This window comes from Phlebotomus argentipes, unplaced genomic scaffold (assembly GCF_947086385.1).
Source record: "Phlebotomus argentipes unplaced genomic scaffold, Phlebotomus argentipes genome assembly scaffold_18, whole genome shotgun sequence".
Classification (NCBI taxonomy): domain Eukaryota; kingdom Metazoa; phylum Arthropoda; class Insecta; order Diptera; family Psychodidae; genus Phlebotomus; species Phlebotomus argentipes.
The window spans coordinates 3,855,990-3,878,650 of NW_026776177.1; the positions used below are offsets into that span (position 1 = coordinate 3,855,990).

Genomic DNA, 22,661 nt, shown 5'->3' on the forward strand with positions numbered 1-22,661 from the left:
AAAATGTGATATTAATAGAGAGATTCCAGTTACGACAGATAGAAAGTTTTGGCAGCTGCACTGAGTGCGAAATCTGAGTTTCGGGACACACCCTTTGAGCGACCTAATTTTGAGCCATGGACAATTGTGTAGGGGAATTCGGGTGATTTTGAGCAGGACAAAACGTGTCACTGTGAAAATCTTATAAAGCTTTAGTTTTTCCCCTAAACAGCCTTAACAATTTGAATTCTTAGTTGTTTCTTCTGTCATTAATCGGGCAATATTGAATGACTTGAGAAGAGTGTCTTTGATTCAAAGTGTCTCATCTAAAGATTGTTTGATATTTGCTTAAAACTCTGTCGAATCGACTGGTTAGAGCGATTACAGACTTTTAGGTTACCCTCAAATCAACGGAAACTGGAATCAATCTTCCGTGGATGAGCTTGGAGTGTTTAAAGATCAGATCAGCCATAATTCGTGGCTAAACTGGCGCTAAACATACTCAGAAGTTATTCTTCTTTGTCGACACTGGCGACAATTTTGCTTTTTATTCCGCTCTCATCAGCTGTCAATTGATTTGTTTATTTTATTCAAAAGCATGAAATTTTACGATAAAATAGCGAAAAGTGAAGATTCCCAGAAGAATTTAATATTAATTCACAAAAGATTCGCCATTTTTCTGTTTTGGGTTGCGAAGGGCTTTGGCGCTTATATATCGTTTGAACTTTCGATACATTGAGGGATCAGTCGCGTATCGTTGCTCAACCAGCTGTCAGTCGTACACACCCTCGTGGTTTACCCACAAGTCTGTCATCGCTCTTAGAGTACAAATCTCCTAAGGACATTTCTTAACGCTAATCACTCCTCCACTTCTCTTCACCTGATGGTGGTGCGAATGCCTGCCGGGGCCGCGGCCCCCGCAAGGCTGATCCTGATCCGAGTTGCCGTTGCTGGAGCTGGGCGTCGTGGCGTAGCACTGGTTGTCGAAGATCACATTGTCCGAGGGCGGTGAGCCCTCCATGCAGCCGCGCTCGCGCTGCTCCAGCTCCAAGTAGAGCCCCCTCTGCGGGTAGCCGCGCCCGATCTCGTGCGAGGAACGGCTGTTGGAGAAGCGCTGCGCCTGGGCGCGACCCAGCGTGTTGTTGTTCATGATGTGGGCCGCGTGCATGGCGTGCTGATGCATGTGCGGCATCGTGGTGGCGCTGTTGTAGTAGTTGTAGCGCTTCCGGCCCATCTCTGGTGACGTCACGGGGCTCTCCGTGCTGGCCATGGGCTTCAGCATGCGCTTCAGCGTGCCCGAGTCCACGTTCATGTCCTCCGTGCTCTTGGACTTGCTGCGTCGTGTGTTGTTGTTCAGCACGTTGTGGTGCATCTCGTGGGCGTCCTCGAAGTCCTTCGTCCGCGTGCCCGTGCCCGTGGAGATGGTCTTGGGCCCCGAGCTCTGCTGCAGCGTTCCGCCGGCCTGAGTGCCCTCGGACTTGCTGGTCTCCTCGGGCGCCTTGCCCATTTGCGTGCCGGAGTCCTGCTGTCCGGCCTGCGACCCGATATGATGATTCTGCGTGCCAACTGATGTTGTGATTGTCATTGTATTGGTTTCTTGAGTCTTTGTCTGGCGATTGAGTGTGTCTGCGAAGTGAAATCCCATTAGCAAACAGTCGGATCAGTTATTGTTCCGCACTCACCTTGCCCTGTGCTCTGAGTGCCGATGCCTTGACCACTCGTCGCCACATTGTCGTACAGGGATGTGCTGGATGTGGCGGCGGCCACCTTATCACCACGCACAGTGTCAGTTTCAGTACTGCGAGTCGTTGCTCGAGGGAGTGTCGACGAAGCTGCAGAGATGAGGATGTGAGAAAGGGATTGGGCTTGGGCAGCGCAGCCTTACCTCGATATCTGGGATCCTGAGAGCGCAACCTGGCGTACTGCTCGGCCGTCATGCACGTGCATTGCGGCTCGCGGATGCGCGACGGACTGGCCGGTGTGCTCAGTGGTTTCCTCTTAGCCTTGATCTTCCCTTTGCCCGGCGGGTCGAGCTTCAGCGAGTAACTCGATGAGGCCTTTCGTGAAAATTTGAAAGAAGGCGACTGTAAAATGTCGCACTGTCATTAGGTTAGTTTGGTTGGTTGTGGGAGTTCTGGTTCGTTTGGCCATCAAGAGCAACACAGAAGAAGATAGACCACCAGAGAGAGAGTGAGACAGACAGGAAGAGGGATGTGTGGATGCAGTTACACCATCTTGTGCGGTAGGATATGGATGACAAACAACACACACAGGTTGAGAAGAGAAGAAGAAAATGATTTGATATATATCGTTACGTTCGCTTTTTTGCATTATCACTGAGCATGGTACGGTTATTAAGAGTTACAAATAGAGCTTTGGTTAGTGTTTGTGTGTTAGAATTAATGCACATTGTCATGGGACAACGGGGGATGAATGAAGCTCTACTTACGCAACATTCGCGGAATTGCTTAGCGTCGATCGGGGACGTGAAGTTGAGGCCCCACGTGTCGTTTGTCATTGGGTCCTTCCAGTACACAAAGCACTCGGACGCCTGACCGATTCGCGTGCCTGCAATGAAGAAATGCGAGCGTGAGAAACCTTGGAAATCTAAGGCTGGGATCGCCTATTCCTACCCGGCTGGACAAGTCGCACGTCCAGGATCTTATCCACCTGGCTATTGTACGCCGTGATGTGGAACACGCACTCCGGCGTGTCCTGGATGCATGTGATGTTGACGGGCACAAGATCCTCCGACACTTGTTGCCACTTCACCGCTCCCGCTCCGCTCGCAGACACGTGGAACACTTCAGCCCATAACCTGAGGGATGACAAATTGGGTCAATCCACTGAGATGGCATTCGATTGAATTATTGACTAGATTGACTCGAGGGGCACGCCAAATGGGTGCACGTTTCCAAGTTGTTTAGGATAGTAGGTTATGTACCCTGAATGCCTAAGTATGTATGCAGATTTGATTTGGGAGAGTTACTTTAGTGGCGATAGAGAGGGTCAAACCAGATGCTCCTCAATTCCACTCAATTCAACGACTGCCACGAAGCACTTTACACAAGGATTGTGTCACAGCCAGAATTGGAAAGTAAGTGGATCTTCTCTGAGCTTCGCAATGACGATTATTGCCAATGATTGCAGCCTTTCACTGCATTGAGAAGATTACATGATTTTATTATGAGGAGGATTTGTTGAATTAAGCCTCTTTCTTGACTATGTAAAAGAGAAGATTATCACTGATTCGCCAGTTTGCTTTCACACTCAAAAAGATGATAATAACGTAAAGTAGCATGAAACTGCATTAATGCTTAGTCAAGGGGAAGATATTATGGTCAGAAGCGAAGTGTTAGGAATTGGAAGTGGTGAAATATTTAGGATATTTATACTACAAAAGCATCTTTTGCTACAAATTGAGACGTTTTGTACTTTATTTTGATTAAAAGAAAATTAATTTTATTACTTTTCTAGGTTATGTGATTGGTTTAAAATCAATATTGAAATTCTTGATAAACAATTCCTGGAACATTAAGATCACTTTTTACAATCTGAAATCCTAGATTAGATTGTGAAGGAGTCTGAAAAATGCGTTCAGAAACTGTGAAAGTGTCACGAAGTGGTGCACAGATTTAAGGCACATTATCTCCCTCTTGTGCTTAATGCTACTAGTTTTAATTATGACTCCAGTAAAACTTTTTTGATAGTAAAATGGTCGAATATTTTTGTAATAAAAACATTTGCGACTCATAAACTATTTCCGAATACAAAGAATTGTTCAGGAATCTTTCATTACTTAATGTTTCCTTTTTTTATTGTACATATGAATGTTTATTATATCAGCGGTATTCTGTTGTAAATATTATAGGCATCATTTGGATAATTATCTGAAAAGCATTGCCTGAAGAATTCCCCTTTCCTGGGACATCAATTAGAATCATCATCACGGAATTTTCCATGAGAATTATTCGAGGTTGAAGAAAAATGAAGGCAACACTGGCAATTTATCCGGAAAATGCAATTGAGAAACTATGTCGGTCTTTCTCGAAATTTTGTAATTTCATTAAATTGTAACTCAATCTCTGGGAAATTAATTTTTATGGGACAAAGTGGAAATTGTCAGATTTAACTTTGCAGGCGTTCGATGTTTTACTTGCAAACTTCATTCAATTATGTCACTCTCGAGAAAACTATTCTCGAGGTCTTCAAAACTTGTCAAATCAACTTGCAATTCACTGGCTTTTCTCTGGGCTTTTTCACACTCACCTCAGGAGATGCCCATCTCGTCGTCGGGACGTCTGCCACGGCGAGTCCTCGTAGCGATAGGCTTTGCGCATAAGAGGAGCACACGAGCAGCTGAGTTTGTTCCCCATCGCGCAACTGGCACAGCCCACCTGTCCTCCTGTCCAAAGGAAAGCCGCTCCGCTTAGCGACGTGTGTTTGGCCCCACCAAGCCCATGGTTACCTGAGGCTCCTTGGTGTCACCACATTCCTCCCACGTCCGCCCTGGAGAGGACCGGGCCTCGGTTTAGCGACTGCGAGCGCTGGTTGTTGTGCCGATGGCTGAAGTGTCTCCCCTTCTGCAAAGACCACCAACAGCCACGATTACTGGATTGGCCACCCTGCTTCTCACCCTCGACGCCTATGTACATTCTGCGGGCGGGGGTTGAATTGCATGCAAAGGCACAGGCGAAATGAAATCGCAAGGCAGAGAGTGAAGAAGGAGAAAAAGAAAGACAGTAAGAGCGGAAACAGATGTGAAGAACCTGCGAGACGAGCAACACTGCCGACACGTTTGTCAATCAACAAGAAAACGCACAGCACGCAACACACTTGTGTGCCAGAGAGGAAAAATAATAATAATCCCAACATGAAATAGTGAGGCTTGAGAGATGATTTCTTTTATGTGGAGGTGCGTTCTTGCCTCAGCTCACTGCTTCCCAAATAGTCCAAGAAACACTGTCAAGAAGATGAATTATTTAATTGTTATAAATTATTTCACTGGCATTTGAATCCTGTGCGCCGCGGGGTTGATAAAAAGTCCATTTCCACCCCCTCATCGCCGCCCATTTAGCGTCTCGGGCGGCATCTCGAGAGAAGTTTGGGTGATAAATTTGAAAAGTTCGTCACGCGATGTAACAGTTTGAGAAGTTGTGTGCTCGAGACATTTTCAGCTGATGAAAAAGAATCATTTTTATCAACGCGCGCTGGTGAGATTCATAATGAGTCAATGATGGTGAAATTGCGCGGGTGGGAGAATTAATAACATTACGAGCTCAATGAATTCTCCGAGCGTGTAGGTTCGAAGTGAAATTTCCTCCTTTCCCATCCGCGCTTTTGGGCATAATTGTCTCTTCTCGCGGTCACACCTCAAAATTGATGGAGGTTAAGCATATTTCACACCACGATCAAGCGCTTCGTGTTCTTAAAGGTGAAACCGCGTCCATTTGGAGATATGAATGAATGTACAAATTGAAATGGACTCGAATTCGTGGCACGAGACAACAAAATCCACGGTAAAAGTATGATTTATTGGATAGAATTGCTTCTCTTCTTTGACCATTGTTTTGGTGGGGTTTTTGAGGGGTTCACAGCTTCTCAGGCACATGTTCAAATGTGTGTTTTCACGCATAACATTAAAGCCCTTGCTTTCCAACTACAGAACTATTCATAATTAATTAGAGCAAATATAATTTTTCAGCAACACTCCTAGTGACCTAATTAATTTAATGGAATTGTAAGTCTGCCGTCTGGTCAAGCCCGAGGACGAGTGGCGAAGAAGACACAAACACGAAAAGTAATGGTGGAAAAGTGTTGTTTGGGACGAATTTTCAAAGTCACATTCTTTTCATCTCCACCACACGAAAACCCACTCTTTTTGGGGCCAAAACAGCCAAAACTTCAATGGCAAATCAACACGAAAATATACTCCTTGTGAAAAGAGAGGTAGAAGTTTCCACACCAAAAACATCTCTTATTGAATACACATAGAAAAGAAAATGCATGCATTTCAGGGGAGAGAAGAAAAAGCTGTGGAAGATGACAAAACAACACTGATTGCGGGTCATCATGCAACACATTCACCCTTAGGAATTGTCACGTTTGTGGCTAAGAGAGTGTTACTGAAAATCTGACACTTTGCGGGGTAAAATATAGGGAGATTCCCATTAAAGAATCACTGAGAAAGAAAAACACTCTTCCTCGCCCTCACAATCTAGCTATAGAGAAGAAGCATTCAGAGTCGCGATGCGTGTAAGATTTTTGAGTAACATTTGTGTGATATCTTTATTTTTAACCTGTCGCCGCGTCGCAGAGACACAATAATAGTAAAATAAAGTATTAAGAGAGTCTCGGGGATTCGACAATGTTTTTGTGTACCAAGAGTTTGGTAGGGGAAGACAGAGAGGAAAGACGATAGTGAGATAGTTTTGTGCTTCACAAGATAAAAAACGAAAGAGCGCAAAACGTGAAAAGAAAGGAATTCTAATTAGAAGATTAGAAGAGTGGATTTAGAAGTGGTTTACTTTCTGCTGACAATTTTAGACGCAAACACACACCGATGTAACCACGCAACAAGTTTCGGGGCTCATTTCCGGTCTTGCACACGACTTTCCATCTCAAGAGTGTGTGTATCGAGTTTTGATTGATGGGCCGCACATAATTGTTGCTCGCCATTGTTTTGCGTGTGTCTCAAGTGACAGGATTAGAGTTGGACACGTTCCCAAATTTATTTGGTGCTCTCGCTCTCGCTTTTCCGACTAAAGGCCATGTGGTTTCACACTATTTTCGGATTGGACATGCTTATTTTTGGGGGGAGGAAATTATAACGAATAAATCTTGAATGCAAAACCACAAATGTTAGAATTCGAAGCACGCTAGAGTGCTTCATTTTGATGAAATTTTAAGAAATTGTGTCTGAGAAACCGAGCTGGGCAAAACCCGGCTTTGGAACAAATTTCAAGATTAAAAATATTCATAACTCCGCTTCTTATAATTCGATTTGAATAATGTTAAACGCATTAGATAGATCTCATGAAATGTCATTTTTAACTTAAGCATCATAAGTTAATACAACCACCTCGAGAGGCGCTACAGTCGAGAAAACCAATTTTCAAAACTTTAAAATCAAATATCTTCTAAACGGTTTTGTGCATTTTCTTTACATTTTAGTATGTTGTAGTCCAGATCAAGACGTCTCTAAAAATAGATTATAATTTTTTATTGAAATAATAGAAGCGGAGTTATGAAGGTTTAAAGTTTTGATTACATTTATGCATTAAACCCAAATTAGTGCCCAACTGACCATAAGCCTTGGCGTTCGCTTATCACGTCCTTCTGAGACGCCCTAGTATTTAACACTTTTTTGTGAAGAAGAAATGAAATTTTCTTGTTGCGTGGTTGCAATAAAACATCCAAATAATCCATTAACAGCTTTGTAAGTGTCGAATAATCATTTCCATGTGATTTAGAGAAAACACAATTCACTGGTGATGAAGAAGAAAATGTGTGAGAAAAATCTCTTCGGATTCATAATAAGAAGAGAAAAAAAACACTGTATTTGTGTGATAAAATGCTGCTTTCAGTGGGAAATCGGGGACTCGTGATGGTGTGGATTATTAGTAAGAAAGATTATTATCTCTGATTTTAGCTCATTCACTTGGCTGTCTTTAAGGGGAGCATCTTCATTGGTGGGGTTGTTTAAAAGTGAGGTGGGGGTCACACACATGTTGTACATACCTCGAGATGTCCCCAGCTTTCAGGATTCATTTTTGCAGCCTCAACACTACCCTTTGCTCCCATTTTTTATCGACTCTCTTTCTCTATCTGATCAATGAGGAGCTATATTTCTTCGCAACAACAGTGGCGACCCTCTACAGTCACTCTTGTCAATTTATCTTGCGGAGAAATTGTCTCTTTTTCCACCCTGTTAGCGCTAGAAGGAGACCAAATTTCCAATTGCTCACAATGCCGGACTCGGAGGAGATTCCCTGAGGATTTTGGACTGTGTTTTGAGCATGAGTTTTGAGGGAAATTGTGGCGAATATGGTTGAAAATTTCCACAGTCACTTCTTGCAGCCTCTTCTCCTCCCGCACCCCTATGCAGTGGATGGCCAAATGTGATTATGGTGGAGCACTAAAGCGGACAAAGAGCGACAGTGGCTAAATGCATGGAGGGATGGAAAAAAACTATGTACATCGGATTGAAGAGTAATAATGGGCAAAAGAGGAGAAATATTGGCAATTGAATTGAATGTGTGGGTGTAAAAGTGCGAAAATGGATGGGTGTTTTTTCTCTCGTTTCGCTGGGGGATGAAAATGGGTGGGTGGGCCACCCCTAGGACAGACGACTCGTGAAATTGCCGTGGACGAGGGGAAAAATCGACATGAATATAATGAGGCTAAAGTCTATTTAATGCAACTTTGCCAGGCAATTTCATTTGTGATCCATAATGGGCGAAAGCTCTCGAAAAGCTCGCGTGCTATGTACAGTGATGGACCGTCTTTTTTGCGCCTCTTCGTGGCGATGTTGCAGGTTCAATGCGTCAAACACACCCACTTTCCTGGATATTGCACCGTGACGATGTCTTCGGCCAGAGAAAATGGGACTGTTTGGGTTTTTGCAAGTGCTGGAGCTTTTGCGGGCAAGTCTAGGGTGTGGGCGACACGAGGCTCTCCTGGACAAAGGTCTCTGAGTCACACACTTGCACTTTAAGGCCAAATCACATTGCTTTTGTGACCAGAAGAACCTCTTTCTTGTGTGCTTTTTCCCAACAGAGCAAAAAAGACCATCCCTACCGATGTAAACTTCGAACGTTGGTGTCTCTGAAGCACACGGAATTCACTGAAATTGGCCACAAGGGGCAATTTCTCAAAATCTAGATCAACTCTCCAGGCAACAGTGCAACTTCACTTAACTGGATTTGGTGGAAAAGCCCAGAGATTTGGCGAAATGTCTGGGAAAAAAACGTGAAACTCTGATGTGGAAAGTGCTGAAAAATCTCTCACTTAAAATCTACTATACTGCAACACCGATCAATAGGGGAGTGTAGCATGTCAAGATGGGGTACCCAGAGAGTTTATCCAGACTCTTGAGATGGTGTGTGGGTTGATACGCGCTCTCTTGTCGCTCTCGCGCTCTCGGATGCTGGCAAACGGCCGTAAAAGCGGTTATCCTGAGAGAAGGAATCAATGAGATGTGCCTGTGAGAGTGCCCAGAGAGTGTCTATCCAGGTTATCAAGGGTTTGGAGACTCTCAGCACGGAGAGCAAGTGGGGGATGATGGTCCATTAATGGATGACGAGAATGCTTCGCGAGGAAAAACACAAACAGAGTGACGGAAAATTCCCTGCCAGAGGAAATCAATCACTTGAGAGTGAGCGAGCTCTGAGATGGGAATTAATTCGGATCATATAAGAGTCTTTGGGTTTGCATCATGAAGATGCGATTGCCTCTCTCTCAAATCTATTGATTCAATGGGTGCTGTCTCTTCCGGTCCCTAAGCGCCCAGAAAAGGGAGAAAAACCGTCACAAATAATCTCAAAATTTAAACGAATTCAGCAATTTCATACTGAACACTTCTATTGCAATCGATGTCTCGCACTTCCCAACAACCACGCACACTTTGAGTATATCAATCACTGGGTAATTGTTGAAAAGATGCCGGCGAACATGATTAGTGTTTATCTCAAAAGACGCCACACGCCACTGACCCTTCGGGGTCCTTCAACGCGTCTCACCCCGTCTGTGGGAGTATCGAAACTTGCTCACAATAGTCGGGAAATGACCGCGAAAAGTGGCTGATTCAGCGGAGAAATGCCTCTCGAGTTGGATTGCCGAGCTTGATGTGATGGCGAATTTGACGGGATGATGTGAAGTCTCCCGATTGGAGAGACACTGATGGCGCGGGCGCAGAGACATGCGCTCGGCGGGTGCATCTGAGAGATTCTGACTGAGATGGAGATGCTGGAGCGATGGTACACACTTGAATGGTTCAACACACGCACGTATCCATCACGGTGGGCCCTTCTGCCATGCCACATGGGAGCTCCCACACAGAAATTCACGTTGCGAGGCGTGAAATTGGAGAAAATCAGACATTTTTGGGGAATAATCTATGGAAATGTGGATTTGAAGCTTTCTGTCTCTCATGTTTATCCCTGCAAGGGAGAAAATCATCTTGTGTCGCGAATACAGCTAGTCATCCGCCCCTAGGAAGTGTCTCTCTGGCTGCTTTGAGAGCGTGGAAAATGTACAAAAGGCGAGGTATAGAGACAGAGAGCGAAATTAGGTGAAAGAGATGAGTTGGTGGGAAGGAAAATTGTGGCAAAAATCCAGCAAATGTGGACAAATTCAATTGCAAATGACGAAACTTTCCACTGCTGGGAAGCTTGGGGGATGGAATAAAGTTTAATGGGCATGAAAGATACGGCTCGGGGTGGCCATCAGAGGCGTCCGTGTGGGGTTTTTTGGCGGGGCAGACAAGATGATGGACTGCACGCGAGGATGGGCGAAGTGTGTGTGTGCGCCACTCTTTTGGGGATGGCACTGCAAAATGGCATTGGAGTCCATTGCCTCCGATGCAGTGCCTGGGTGGCGTCCCCACCCACTCGCCCCAGTGTGGCTGTCTGAGGAAGAGATGCTCCCGCGACTGCCCTGAAACTGCGTGTTGTGTTAAAATGTTGCGGGCGTGGCACACGTTCGCCCTGCGAAGCTCTTTTTCCACGGGGGGCGATCGGGACACGCGGGGGGCGCCCGATTGAGACGGTGAGCATGTGGGGGTGGGTTTTTCTTCTTCTTCTTCTTGCCTCAATTGCTGGCTCAGAAACTCAGCTGCGAAATCACACACATTCGCTCTTGCTCCACCTGAATTACAACAAAACAGGCATGAACGATGAGGAGTGACACAATTTTAACGCTTTCCCCTCTCGCTCTCAGGATAACACTAATCCGGGAATCAGGGGTAAGTCTTGGTGACCTCACGAGAGGAGTGAATAATATGTTTACCAACAATTTAAACTGCACAAAAGGTTATCAAGTTGAATTTGGGTTACGCTTTGTTCCTACGAACACCATTCAAATGCTTCAATATTAAAGGCCTTTGCTAAATAAACTTCCAAAATTATGTTAAACTGCATGCTAACCACGCCCACGCATCGGATTTCTCGCCTATCTGCAGATTTTCCTCAATTCATGTGCGACACACTCCAAGACTATCACATTGCCAATTGTAATTGCTTGTGCAAATGATATTGCCATTCATGAGTTCGTTCACATGTGCTTCTCGTGACTAATGAGACGTGACCATTGTCAAGTGCAGCTCAAGAGAGTCGATTGACGACGCTTCAGCGTGAAAAATGTGTTCTCACCACAAGGGCGCAGGCAAGTGCCTGAGAGGGTGGGAAATTGATAACTGCTTAGTCGTCAATAGAGAGGAGAAGTGTGAAATGCTGACATCCATTAAATTTTCTCGTGTATTTGCCGTCTTACGTTGCGAAGCAGCATCGAGATTTTGGGCTGAGAGATGTGTGAGTTCTGTAAATCACAGATATTGCAAACAAACTTGAGTCCAGCGTGAAACATTGTGGGGATGAAAGGGGTGTGACAAGGGGGAGATAATATGCGCTACGCAAATATCTTAAGGTTCCATGCGATATTTCTGCAAGAATCCACTTAAAACCGATTTTTTGAGCGTCTTTTCGGACCATAACCTCAAAAATATCACTAAGAGAACCTAAAAGATCCCATTTGGAAGCTTTTATGAGTTGCAAATTAACTCAAAATTGCTGATTTAGAGTCAAAATCGTGCAAAAAGTAGTCTAAAAAATATTTTTTGAGGTTATGTTTATTTTCAACACATTTTGTAGTATTTTTTTGGCATCAAAGGTTCAGAAAAGCAATATTGATTGCATGAAAATGCTTAATGGCGACTTTAGCATAAGAATTGATGTGCTAAAGTGCGAAATATTCACTAAATCCGTCCGTGATTCGTTACATAACCTAGAAAAAGATTTTTTTTCCGTATAATTCGAAGGAAATCTAAAGAATCAAGTAGTAAAAGAAACACACAGGAAAGGAAGATTGTGAGTTTTTCCACACTTCCACTTCTTAAGTACTTCCGCTGAGTTGTACACCACTTCTGACTGTATTATCTCCCCCTTGGGGTGTGCCTTGTGTTTTGTGTAATTTGAGGGTTGAAAATGTATGCAATTAGAAGGCAAAATGACGATAACTGCCAACAGGATGGAGTACTTTGTGGACGAGATTATCCACTTTATGCTCCATTTGAGCGAATTATCTGTGCAAAATTGCAGTGTATCGGCGGGAAGTGACGTAATGCACGAAAAGTGCCATGTGGATGGAGGTTTTCACACCTCGACGGTGCAGATTTACTATTTACTCACACCTCAGACCCGACTTTGGCACTCGTTTTCTCTGTCTAAGCGACTCGCTGGGCCGCAAAGTGAAGAGTGTGCTGAGAATTTTGACTTAGGTCAAGGAATTTGGGTGAAGGATGATGATGATGTGAAATATGATAAAGGCTTCTTCTCTCCTCGGCAAAAAAAGGCACACGAACACCGGAGCGAGAGTCTCGGGGCCCGAATGGGCGGCTGAATGTGGGAGAGAGCTTTGAAGCTTGCGGATCGGGGGGTTGTGGATGAAGATGAAAACGGCAAAAAGGGAATGTTTTAGTAAAAGGAAATTGCCTTAAGGAGTTTTCACATAACTCTCCACTCTCTCTCTCTTTCTCTTTGCCCTGTATTTCGGTGTTCACAGCCAGAGTGTCCTAAAGTTCGTCTCATAGAGCCTTTTTTTGCCCCCAAACTGCCACTTCCACCACTTAAAAATCTATATTGAGTGACTGTAGGTTTGCTTTTTCATGGGATATCGGGGGCGTGTGTGTGTTTAAATCGTACCGCCAGCAAACGCCTTTCTTGTTCTCACGCAACTTTCCCACCCTTTTGTTCGATTAGGCGAAATGTAGCCACTAAAGCGTCAGTTGTATTTACATAGAAGACACAAAATTGAAGCTTCAAAAGAAACACAACCAAAGTAGAGATATGAAATGAGATGTGGAGGCTATGGCGCAATTGTATTCAATTTCGTCCACTAAAAGCTCTCTGTCTCACTATTAAGGGAAGTTGTTTCTTCGGGGGGTGGCGCTCTTTGGGAGGCAACAAAAACGTGAAGCCAATTTTTGCAGGAAAAAAAGCTCCAAACCTGACTTTCAGAGTGGAGAATATCAATTTCATAGGCAAATTGATTTATATTTCCCCTCGAAAATCGGCACTTTATCTGCCATTTCTCAGAGATTTACAAAAAGGGCGTGGCGATTTTGGACTCCTCCTCAAGAGAAGATCAACAGGTGAAGTGTTTATTGATTGTCAGTCACTCAAATACTTCACCTTCACTGTGTTCATCAGCTACATTGGAAAGTTTGCTGAATGGGCGGGGCACACGAATGGGCGGAGCTTTCATATACACACTAACAATTCGGAGCGTCACACAGAGTAGACGGGAAAAAAAACATGTTGAACTTTTCCAACTCTTTGCAAAATACATTCTTCATATTGTATATATGCAGAGTGAACCCTTGAAAAGGTCAAAAGCCATCTCACAAATTGAAATAAACCACTCTGAAGTGCCAGGTTGACTTCATTCCAGTCACTTTTGAGGGATGGGCATGAAAAATGTGCCCAAAGCTGACTAGAAATGTCTCTTCAGTCCGCAAAATAACTCGCAGCGACCCCAAATGCTAAACAACACAATGATTCTAACATCTTTTTTGGCTTACCTAACGGTGTGCAGATGTTTCATTAATTTTTGACAATTTACAGGGCGTGTTAATTGTGGCGTGATTGTGATTTAATTAGGTTTTATTCTTTTTTGAGGGGGAAGAATTGGTGGTTTTTGTGGTGCAGAAGGAAGTGTGTTGCGTTTCCGGATGACAAAACAAGCACAGGATGTGTGTGTATCTGGAGAAACAGGGTATTTGTCCTTATTAATTGATGATGTTTTAAATTGAGTATGACTCGCTTTTAGTTTAACAGCATATATAAAGATGATTTAATTGAGGGTAAAATTGAGTTTACTTCTGAGTTTATCACAAAATAATTTATTGCACTAGAGTCAGGTTTTGTATTAATCAATTCCGATGTTTCGCATGCATTCTCTCAAGCCAAGGATGCTCTCGAGATGAGGGTGTGGATTTGACGATGGACTTTCAAGCACTTTCAGTCCCTGTGACGGGAAAATCACAGATTTGGGGTTAATTTTCACTGAATCTGCGAGATGAGGGTGTGGACCACAGAACACCGCGAAGTGCAGCAGCTCTCAACACCAAGTCAATCACTCCACTCCTCAGCTTCTTGTGACCAAGACAGAGCTTCACGCCACGCGAGGGTGACTCCAGTGGACACGGGAAAGCACTGAGGCGGGATGGAGTTTCGCACTTGTCATCCCCCTCGGAAACTGTCACAATTCTCTTGGTGATTATGTAACACGGCTGAGAAAGCTCTCTTTCGCGCTCTCGCTCGCTCTCTCTCTCTCACTTCCGCCCCGTTCGGAAGCTCACTGGCTCTCGAGGAGAGAGAAAGAGTGTGTCGAAAGAAATTTCCCGGTCTATTCACATCTGCGGTGGGCAAAAAGCTCATGTACAATCCACGAGGTTCAAGGCATCGAGAGAGCATTTCCCCGAGTTTTGCTTACAAGATTTAGCCTAATCAGTATCTCAAGATTGATTTGGAAACTTTTTAGTTGTTATTTTTGCCATGGAGAAGATAATTCAATCAGAAATGGTGTACAGTTCTCCTGAGTCCTTTCTTTTCCCAACAAATCATCCTGATTCTTTGGAATTCTTTTGATTTTTTACGTAGAAACGGTCGTAATAATCCATTTCTAGGTTATGTAGCGAGATTTAGTCAATAACAAAGTCAAAGAAATTGCCAATCATTGGCAGAATTAAGCATTTTCATGCACTAAACTCTGTTATTCTGAATCTTTTAGGCCAAAAAACACAGTAAATTGTGTTAAGATCGAACATAACCTCAAAAACTGTTATTTAGATTTGGAAAATGTTTATTTCAAAAAACTTTCTGGACAATTTTGACCCTGAAAGAGCAATTTTGAGTTCAATAACAAATCCTAACAGATGATTTTGTGATCTTGAAAGCTTTAAACTGAGCTTGTAAAGATCTATTAGTGATACTTTGAGGTTATGGCCATAAAAATACCTAAAAAGCGGTCGTTTCTTATGAAAATTTAAGATTTGTGTGCAAAACAGTTTAAAAATTGCAAATGCTGGAAATTCTAAGACTTCTAAGGCAAATTCAATGTGTTATTTATTTCAGTCTATCCCTTATTTGATCCCTCCACGCCTTGCAACCTCGCACTCATGTACAATTCCCGCAAAATTGTCCTCTTTCGGCGACACTTTTTTCCTCTCCGGTTCGCCCCGGAGCACGATTGGAGTGGGTGATTCTGCGGAAGTGTCTGATGATGGTTTTATTACCGTGTCACGGAAATTACATGTCACCTTTTTCTCGCGCCACTAATGACACTCCTCGCAGCGGAGAGAAAATCTGGACGAACGGTCAGCACAGCTGATCAGCGCCGCGTGTGGCAAATTAGCGTCGATGGGCGTCGCGCTGGAGCACAAACTGCCAGAGGCGCAGCGGCCGCGGGACATCTGGACCGGCGGCCGTGGAGGCGCGGAAGTGTGTCATGTTTGCCGACGAGCGGGACGGCACGAGTGGGGCTTTTTCGCGGGAAAAGCCTGGGCGAGCGAGAGGGCAGGCGCCCCAGAGCGAGAGCAGCCGAGCCTCGGGTCGGATGTAGGTTACGAACTGGGGTGTCTAAGGGTGCGGCCGAGAACTGGCGTTATGTGTAGTTTTACAGTTTGTTTGCACCCCTCCCCGCCCGTCCGCCCCGCCGTCTCCCAAGGGTGGATGACTTGGGACTGAGCAAGCGACGTCGCCCATCCCAGGCCGTGGAATTGGTAGAAATGATGATGGAATTTCCATCAAATACACTTAATCCATTTAATCAGCATATCCAGCCGCACGAATTCGCCTCCTCCGAGGGATGCACGAGATGAGGAGCACGTGAAAATGAGCCACCCTCCCCCACACTTCGTCTTCGCTGCACTCCGTCTCGCAAGGAGGCCGTTTTTGCTGCGCTCCTGCAACATTCAATTCATTTTCCCAACTCGTTGATTTCCTCATAATTTCTCTCGTGTGAAATTTCGCCTCGCATCTGCTCAAAGGGAGGCAAATTGAGATGAGGGGGCGCCCAAGTAGCCAATTGGGAGACATTGGAATTTCTCTTCTTTTCCATTTACTGAGTGACACGATCCAAGGGGGAGATAATGTGCTCTAAATCTGTACACCAGTTCCTGACACTTCCGAGCGTCTTTAAAGGCATTTTCACATTCATTTTCAAGCGCATTTCTAACTTTCACAGTCTAATGTAGGTTTTTCTGCTTAGAAGGCTTCTAAGCAAATTGTGTTGTTATGAATCCGTCATAAATATATTTTTTCAACTAATTTTATTCCTTTCAACCCTAAAATGAGAAAGTATCACAAGGTTTCTACTAGAAAATGATATTTTTGAGGTTATGATTGACTTTTGAGCTCGTTTCTACTGCTTAAGATTGATTAATCTGATGTTTTTCAACACGAATGCTCAATTTTGCTAAGAAAGGAGAATTATTTCCCGCCTAACCACAAATTCGATGATTTTAAAGGTTATCTAATCACCATAATCTGTCTTAAATCAATCACATAATCTAGAAAAAGGAATAAATTGATTTTTCTGGGCAAAATAATTTAGAAAATGCCTCAAAATCACAATTTTCTATGCAATTCCCATAAATTATTCACTTTCAAAACCTCAAGTGCATATTTTGTATAAGGTTGCTTGGATTGATTTGCCCTCTTTTTGCTTATTTTACTCACCACTTTAGCACGGACGCATTGAATTCGTGACACAAACCTTGGCGATGTGAAATTTTCACCTTCACAGCAGAGACAATTTTGGCGCAGGTTCAGGATAATCCAGGAAGACTTTTGCACCTTTTGCAGCATCGCGACGAGCGCCAATCCGTCGGTGGATTGTTAGAATATCGACGCTGCAGTTTTGCCAATGATTCACAGTGGAAAAATTGCTCATCGCAAAGGCGAATGAATAATGCAAATTCACGATTTTCCGGCACACTTATCGCGCCACTTCTCAGTACGTTTTCCGCGCTCGGCGAAGTGGACAAAGCCAGGTGAGAACCGGAGAATGTTGCAAGTGAAAACAGGAAGCTTTGGTATGTTTTTTTGAAATTCATGATCAAAAAAATTTCTTATGTACATAAAATACGAGGAGTTTCCTTACAAAATACAGCTTTTTCAAAACTCATTGTGGGTGAAATCCTACACAGAAAAGAGAAAACTACCACATTAAATATATAAGATTAGAAGTGGAGGGGGAGAGCGACTTATTAGTTAATTTTTTTTTATCCTTAAACATATTTATGGACAAGGATTTGAGGAGTGCGAAACTGAATAGATCATCTCTAAATCATCTCAAATATCTCAGTCAAACGTGCATGGCGCGCGTGTCCTCGATTCCGTCAAAACTGCACTATATAATTTAATATTCAAGTCTTTCGAGTCTCAGGTGCATAAATTACTTCTCTGCCCATTTCTCTTTCGCACTTCTTCTTCTGCGCGCGCCTCTCGCCGAGCCAAACGCGAATTGCCAAACGGTTGGCCGGATTGGTTGGAGAAGATGCATAAATTGGACTTGCGAGTCGCTGGATTGCGTTTGAGGAGGAGAAAATGATGTGAAAAGAAAAATGTAGACTTTGTAGAGCACGAATTCATGGCACGATTCCGTTGAGCCTGGCTCGCCCTCGCTGGGAAGTTGACGCTGGGTGCGGCGCGGCGTCCTCGCGGTCTACGTGAAGAGCGGCAGGTGGTAGAAGTCGAAGCCGCGGTAGCCGCGCGCCGCCAGCCAGATGTACACCACGTGATAGGCGCCGGGAATGAAGCAGATGAAGCCGGCGACGAAGAACACGGCGCCCTGGGAGCCGTTCGAGGGCTTCGCCACGGCGTACGTGCCGATCACAACCAGCGCCGTGCCCACGATGAGCAGCGTCACGGCGGCCAGGACGGTGCGCCAGTTCTCGCGGACCTTCGGATGCCGCCAGCAGTATGTGTACGTGTCGCCGGCGGACAGCGCGCCGTAGTCCTGAATCAGCGAGTCGCTGTCGCGCGACGTGGTGTCGTCCGGGTACTTGAAGCTCCTGCAACACAAAACCCAGTCAGTCTGTCTGGCCAGCACAGCCCCCGGAAGCCCGCGGCTCACCTTTGGTCGTGCACACGGATCGACACGTCGTCCGTGGAGCGCGTTTTCGCCCTCATGGGCGTGCTTATCACCGTGCTGCCGTACACCCGGATCGCCTCGTCTGTCTCCTCCTCGAAGGCATCGTGGATGGAGAAGCGCTTCTCCTTGCCAGAGCCGCCGCGGCCGCCGAATTGAGGTGCCGTCGCGGAACTGCCACCAGCCATTGCGCGATTCACCTGCTGAGAAAATGGACACAATCGCACTTGTTGGGCTTCTCTCACTCAGCACAATCTACAGTCGCATCCCTTGCACTTCACCCCCACAATATTAACCCCTTGAGCGGTGGAATAATGCAATTTTCACGCCACAAAACACACAAATTGTGGCGTTCCAGAGTTTCCTTTTGTTTTACTTGCGAATGTCAAACTTCGGCAACATTCGGGCGAATGCAGAGCCACAGCGGAGAAGCCACAAAGCAGACTTTGCCTACGTTTCGGCGCAATTTGTGTTCAAGCGGGCAAATGAAGTTTGCATTCAGACAAATTGGTACGAAATTCCTCTTAACCCATTAAGAAACTCGATTGTTATGACTGAATAATGTCTGAAAAGTATTTTGTTACAGAAAATCCTGTCAATATTTTCATTTATCACTTTCCATCACAACATTAAGTCTTAATTTGTCTCCTCTTTGCACTGTTTTACTAGATAAATGCTTGAATTTGTAATGATTCATTGAAGAAAAAGAAGTGGAAAAACTGGGAAAACAAGTCATAAAGTTAAAATAATGCAAATTGTCTGTATTTCTTGAGTATATTTCTTGATATCTCAGAAAGCACAACTCACAAGATCGCAATGTAAAGTATAAACTCTGCTGCGATAGCTTTAAACTGGAAAATCCCGAGTTTATTTTGTATTTGAAGATTATTAATTGAATTGTATTCACACGAACACGTGCTTCGCGCCAATTAACGATCATATTTACTTCATTGAAGAATCGAAGCTTACTTTGATTGCGAAGAAGTGGAAGTTGGAGAACGTGTGCCACAATATTTATGCGATTTATGCACTTAATCAGCCTGGCGATTAGCATATAATTAGTGGGAAACCTTCGTAATTTGTCTGATTCACAAAATACTCTCCTGAATGGATAACTCGTTATGATTCTCTCGCGGCCACTCAATCAGTATGATAATTTAACAGCTTCTTGGTCGTTAGATTGCATCTCAACGATCTCAACATTGCGAGAATCATTGTGATTTTTCCACACCTGCAAATGAGAGACTTCTGGTTTTTCTCACGACGCTTTTTCTCCACTCGCGTTCCAGCGCGTGCGAGAGAAAATCTGCCCAGAAGATCAGTCATCGCCCGGGATTTGCTCGAGACGGACAATCTTCCTCGCGATCGATGGGAGGAAAGTTGCGCATCGAGAATGTCAAGTGCCCGCTGATATGCTGCAGGAGAGTGTCTTCTTCCCGGAGGACGATCCTGGCCCAAATGCCACGATCGCCCTCGAAAGTGCGCCGCAATTCTCCAGCTCGTCGCTCGTGAAGTTCCTGGTGCTGAGCGCGATGGGCGTCGTGGCGATCGTGGGCAATCTGGCCACGATCTGGAGCATCCGCAAGAGCAGGGCGCTCCGTCGCGCCGCTCTGCACAACTGCACCTCCATCTACCACCTCATCACGCACCTGTCCATCGCGGACCTCCTCGTGAGCTGCTTCTGCATCGTCGGCGAGGCCGCGTGGAGTTACACGGTTCAGTGGCGCTCCACGGACTTCATGTGTCGCTCCGTGAAGTACTTCCAGATGTTCAGCCTCTACCTCTCCACCTACGTCCTCCTGCTGATCGGCATCGACCGCTGGATGGCCGTGAAGCATCCCATGAAGTCCTTCCACTTGGACATTCGCTGGAGAATCGTCTCCGTTTACATCATTTCGCTCATCTTCAGTCTGCCTCAGGTGAGATTTTGCCTCCGTGGAGAGAAACCAAGGGGGAGATAATGTGTCTTAAATCTTAAAATCGCTTATTTTGGGTAAATTTTCTGGTCGTAACCTCAAAAATATCACTTTCTAGATCACAAAAGATCTCTTATGATGCGTGGATGAATTTAAAATTGCTGATTCATACTCAAGAACGTCTGGAAAATTTTCTAAAGAAACATTTTCCAAGTCTTAATCAATATTTTTGAGGTTATGTTCAATCTTAACACAATTTGCAATGCTTCTTGAGGCCGAAAACTCCAGGAAAGCAATATTTATTACATGAGAAAACTTTAATTTGCCATTAATATGCAATCTTTTCAACTGTTTATTCACTAAATCTGTTCTTGATTCATTACATAACCTAGAAAAGTATTATCAGAATTGTGTCAATCTTGATTTCAACGTAAAAATCAAAAGAAATCCAAGAAATTGGCATAGTTTTGCAATGGAAGAAGCACACAAGAAAGGAAGATTGTAAGTTTTTGAACTGTACACTACTTCTGACTGTATTATCTCCCCCTTGACAGAGACTTTGAGAGTTTCAGCGGGTTTTCATGAATCCTCGCAACTCGCAGTTTTTCATTTTCAGCGTCCAAAGAGGTCCTTTCGTGGAGGACTTCCACCAGTGCGTGACTCACGGCGCCTACGATGCCTTCTGGCAGGAGCAACTCTACACGACACTCACGCTCGTGCTGATGTTCGTGATTCCGCTGGTCATCCTCGTGGGCACGTATCTGGCCAGCTTCCGCGAGATCTCGCAGAACGAGCAGCTCTTCACCAGCGCGCCCAACACCGTCCTCAATGCTAGTCTCTACAAGCGACAGAAGATGCTGCATCGCGCCAAGATGAAGTCCTTCCGCATGAGCGTCATCATCATCCTGGCCTTCCTCATCTGCTGGACGCCCTACTACGCCATGATGCTCATCTTCATCTTCCTCAATCCAGACGAAAAGGTAACAAGAAAGTCACTCTTCTCCTCTCCTCAAATACTCACGCATTTCGCGCGCACTTTCGCAGCTGGAGGAAGATCTTCAGTCTGCGATATTCTTCTTCGGGATGTCAAACAGTCTCGTGAATCCGCTCATCTACGGATTCTTCCACGTCTTGCCGCGCCGAAGACGCCTGAGAAGGAGCATTCCTCCGTCAGAACCCACGATTCTGCGCGACGGCGACAGGAATAGCCAGAGAAAATTCTCCTTAAGTTCTCTGTTCAAGTTTCAAAGTTAATTGGCGCACAAGTTTCAAAGCCACAGGAAGTGAATCAGAGCAAGAAGTGGACGTTAAGTGCAATAAAAGACGCTGGTTTATTAGTGTAAAAAAGAAATGTGAGAACAAGTGAACAATTCGAGCATTTTTAGACATAAAGACCTTCATTTTTCAGACCAATTATTATCATTTCTACCGCTTAGAATAAACTTAAGAGTCGATAGAATGGCGTTTTCATTGATTTTCATTTGTAAAACTGAAGCGCAATTAGTTCTTAAAGTCATAATTAAGTTCTGCAAAAACTACTTGTGATCACTATATTTTACTACATTATATAGAAGAAGGAGTGTCGAAAAAAGTATTTTATTGTGAAAAATTTTCCATAAAATTCACTCACCTGAATTATTCGTCGCACCTGTTTCACTGTGAAAGTCGTTAGGAGTCGAATATCTGTGATATTTTTAGCATTATTAGCTATCGTGTGCGCTTAGTTAGTCAACAAAGTGATAAACGCAATTATTACATTTCTTTTAATAATTCCCTCCGGAGAACAATGATAGTGAAAAAGGCCTTTCTCGCCTTGTGATTCAGCTCTAAAGTGTCTCGTGGGAATTATTATACACCGCGATGATCGGGAATTGAAGTAATTGCTTTGGTTTTACTTGTTTATTTCACTACGACTTGAATAAAATGATAATTGTGCTAAGAAAAATAGAGCACAAGTCTTTACTTTGGTCAAAGGGGAAAATCAGTCGTGATTTCTGAACAGTTTTGCGGATAATCAATCAATTCTTGATTATTTTCTCCGCAAATTAAGTCGCGATATTTTTTAGCGTCCTCCACGCCAACTTTGCTGCCCTCTGACGGCAATATGTGGGCAAAATAATCAAATATTTAAATTTAATTGAATTATTCAGGAAATATTTAAATATAATTTCATTTTTAATTATAATTCATGGAAAATAATCATTTTTAGATTATTTTTATTAAAATTTTGTTTTTTTTTTAATTCAACCTCAGAAATCTAGGCTAGTGATTTTCCCCTTGACAACTCGAGACACATTTGCTTGAGAGAATTCTGGGGATTAAGCTCGACTGGATAAAATGGGACTTTGAAATAACAACGATTGTTGAAAATTATTTTATAACTTTTTATTAATTCAT

The 22,661-nt window shown here is 44.1% G+C and overlaps 3 protein-coding genes across 3 annotated transcripts in view; 1 reads left to right on the forward strand and 2 right to left on the reverse strand.

The window, feature by feature from the left end:
• LOC132260576 (protein still life, isoform SIF type 1) overlaps nt 1-4,531 on the reverse strand; it is a 45,317-nt gene extending 40,786 nt beyond the window's left edge. The window contains exons 1-7 of the mRNA XM_059758794.1: nt 4,448-4,531; nt 4,249-4,384; nt 2,613-2,797; nt 2,429-2,547; nt 1,865-2,063; nt 1,662-1,811; nt 860-1,605 (exon numbers count right to left, since the gene is read on the reverse strand). Of these exons, the coding sequence (XP_059614777.1) occupies nt 860-1,605; nt 1,662-1,811; nt 1,865-2,063; nt 2,429-2,547; nt 2,613-2,797; nt 4,249-4,355 (1,506 nt within the window). The 5' untranslated portion in view covers nt 4,356-4,384; nt 4,448-4,531. The remainder of the gene's footprint in view (nt 1-859; nt 1,606-1,661; nt 1,812-1,864; nt 2,064-2,428; nt 2,548-2,612; nt 2,798-4,248; nt 4,385-4,447) is intronic.
• Nucleotides 4,532-17,286: 12,755 nt separating this feature from the next.
• LOC132259742 (transmembrane protein 134) lies at nt 17,287-18,736 on the reverse strand. The gene is made up of 2 exons (XM_059757493.1): nt 18,334-18,736; nt 17,287-18,271 (listed from the first exon to the last, which is right to left on the reverse strand). The coding sequence occupies exons 1-2, from the start codon at nt 18,534-18,536 to the stop codon at nt 17,923-17,925; spliced, it is 552 nt and encodes a 183-aa protein (XP_059613476.1). The 5' UTR covers nt 18,537-18,736; the 3' UTR covers nt 17,287-17,922.
• Nucleotides 18,737-19,688: 952 nt separating this feature from the next.
• LOC132259513 (gonadotropin-releasing hormone receptor) lies at nt 19,689-22,320 on the forward strand. Its single transcript, XM_059757178.1, has 3 exons — nt 19,689-20,267; nt 20,867-21,244; nt 21,309-22,320. Exons 1-3 carry the CDS (start codon nt 19,761-19,763, stop codon nt 21,516-21,518), a joined length of 1,095 nt encoding a protein of 364 aa, XP_059613161.1. The 5' UTR covers nt 19,689-19,760; the 3' UTR covers nt 21,519-22,320.
• Nucleotides 22,321-22,661: the final 341 nt, after the last annotated feature.

Coding starts and splice junctions, on each gene's coding strand:
- LOC132259742 (XM_059757493.1), bottom strand. CDS start 18,536: ATGGCTGGTGGCAGTTCCGCGACGGCACCTCAATTCGGCGGCCGCGGC. Junction 18,272..18,333: donor ATCCGTGTGCACGACCAAAG/GTGAGCCGCGGG, acceptor TTTGTGTTGCAG/GAGCTTCAAGTACCCGGACG.
- LOC132259513 (XM_059757178.1), top strand. CDS start 19,761: ATGCTGCAGGAGAGTGTCTTCTTCCCGGAGGACGATCCTGGCCCAAAT. Junction 20,268..20,866: donor TCATCTTCAGTCTGCCTCAG/GTGAGATTTTGC, acceptor CGCAACTCGCAG/TTTTTCATTTTCAGCGTCCA. Junction 21,245..21,308: donor TCCTCAATCCAGACGAAAAG/GTAACAAGAAAG, acceptor GCACTTTCGCAG/CTGGAGGAAGATCTTCAGTC.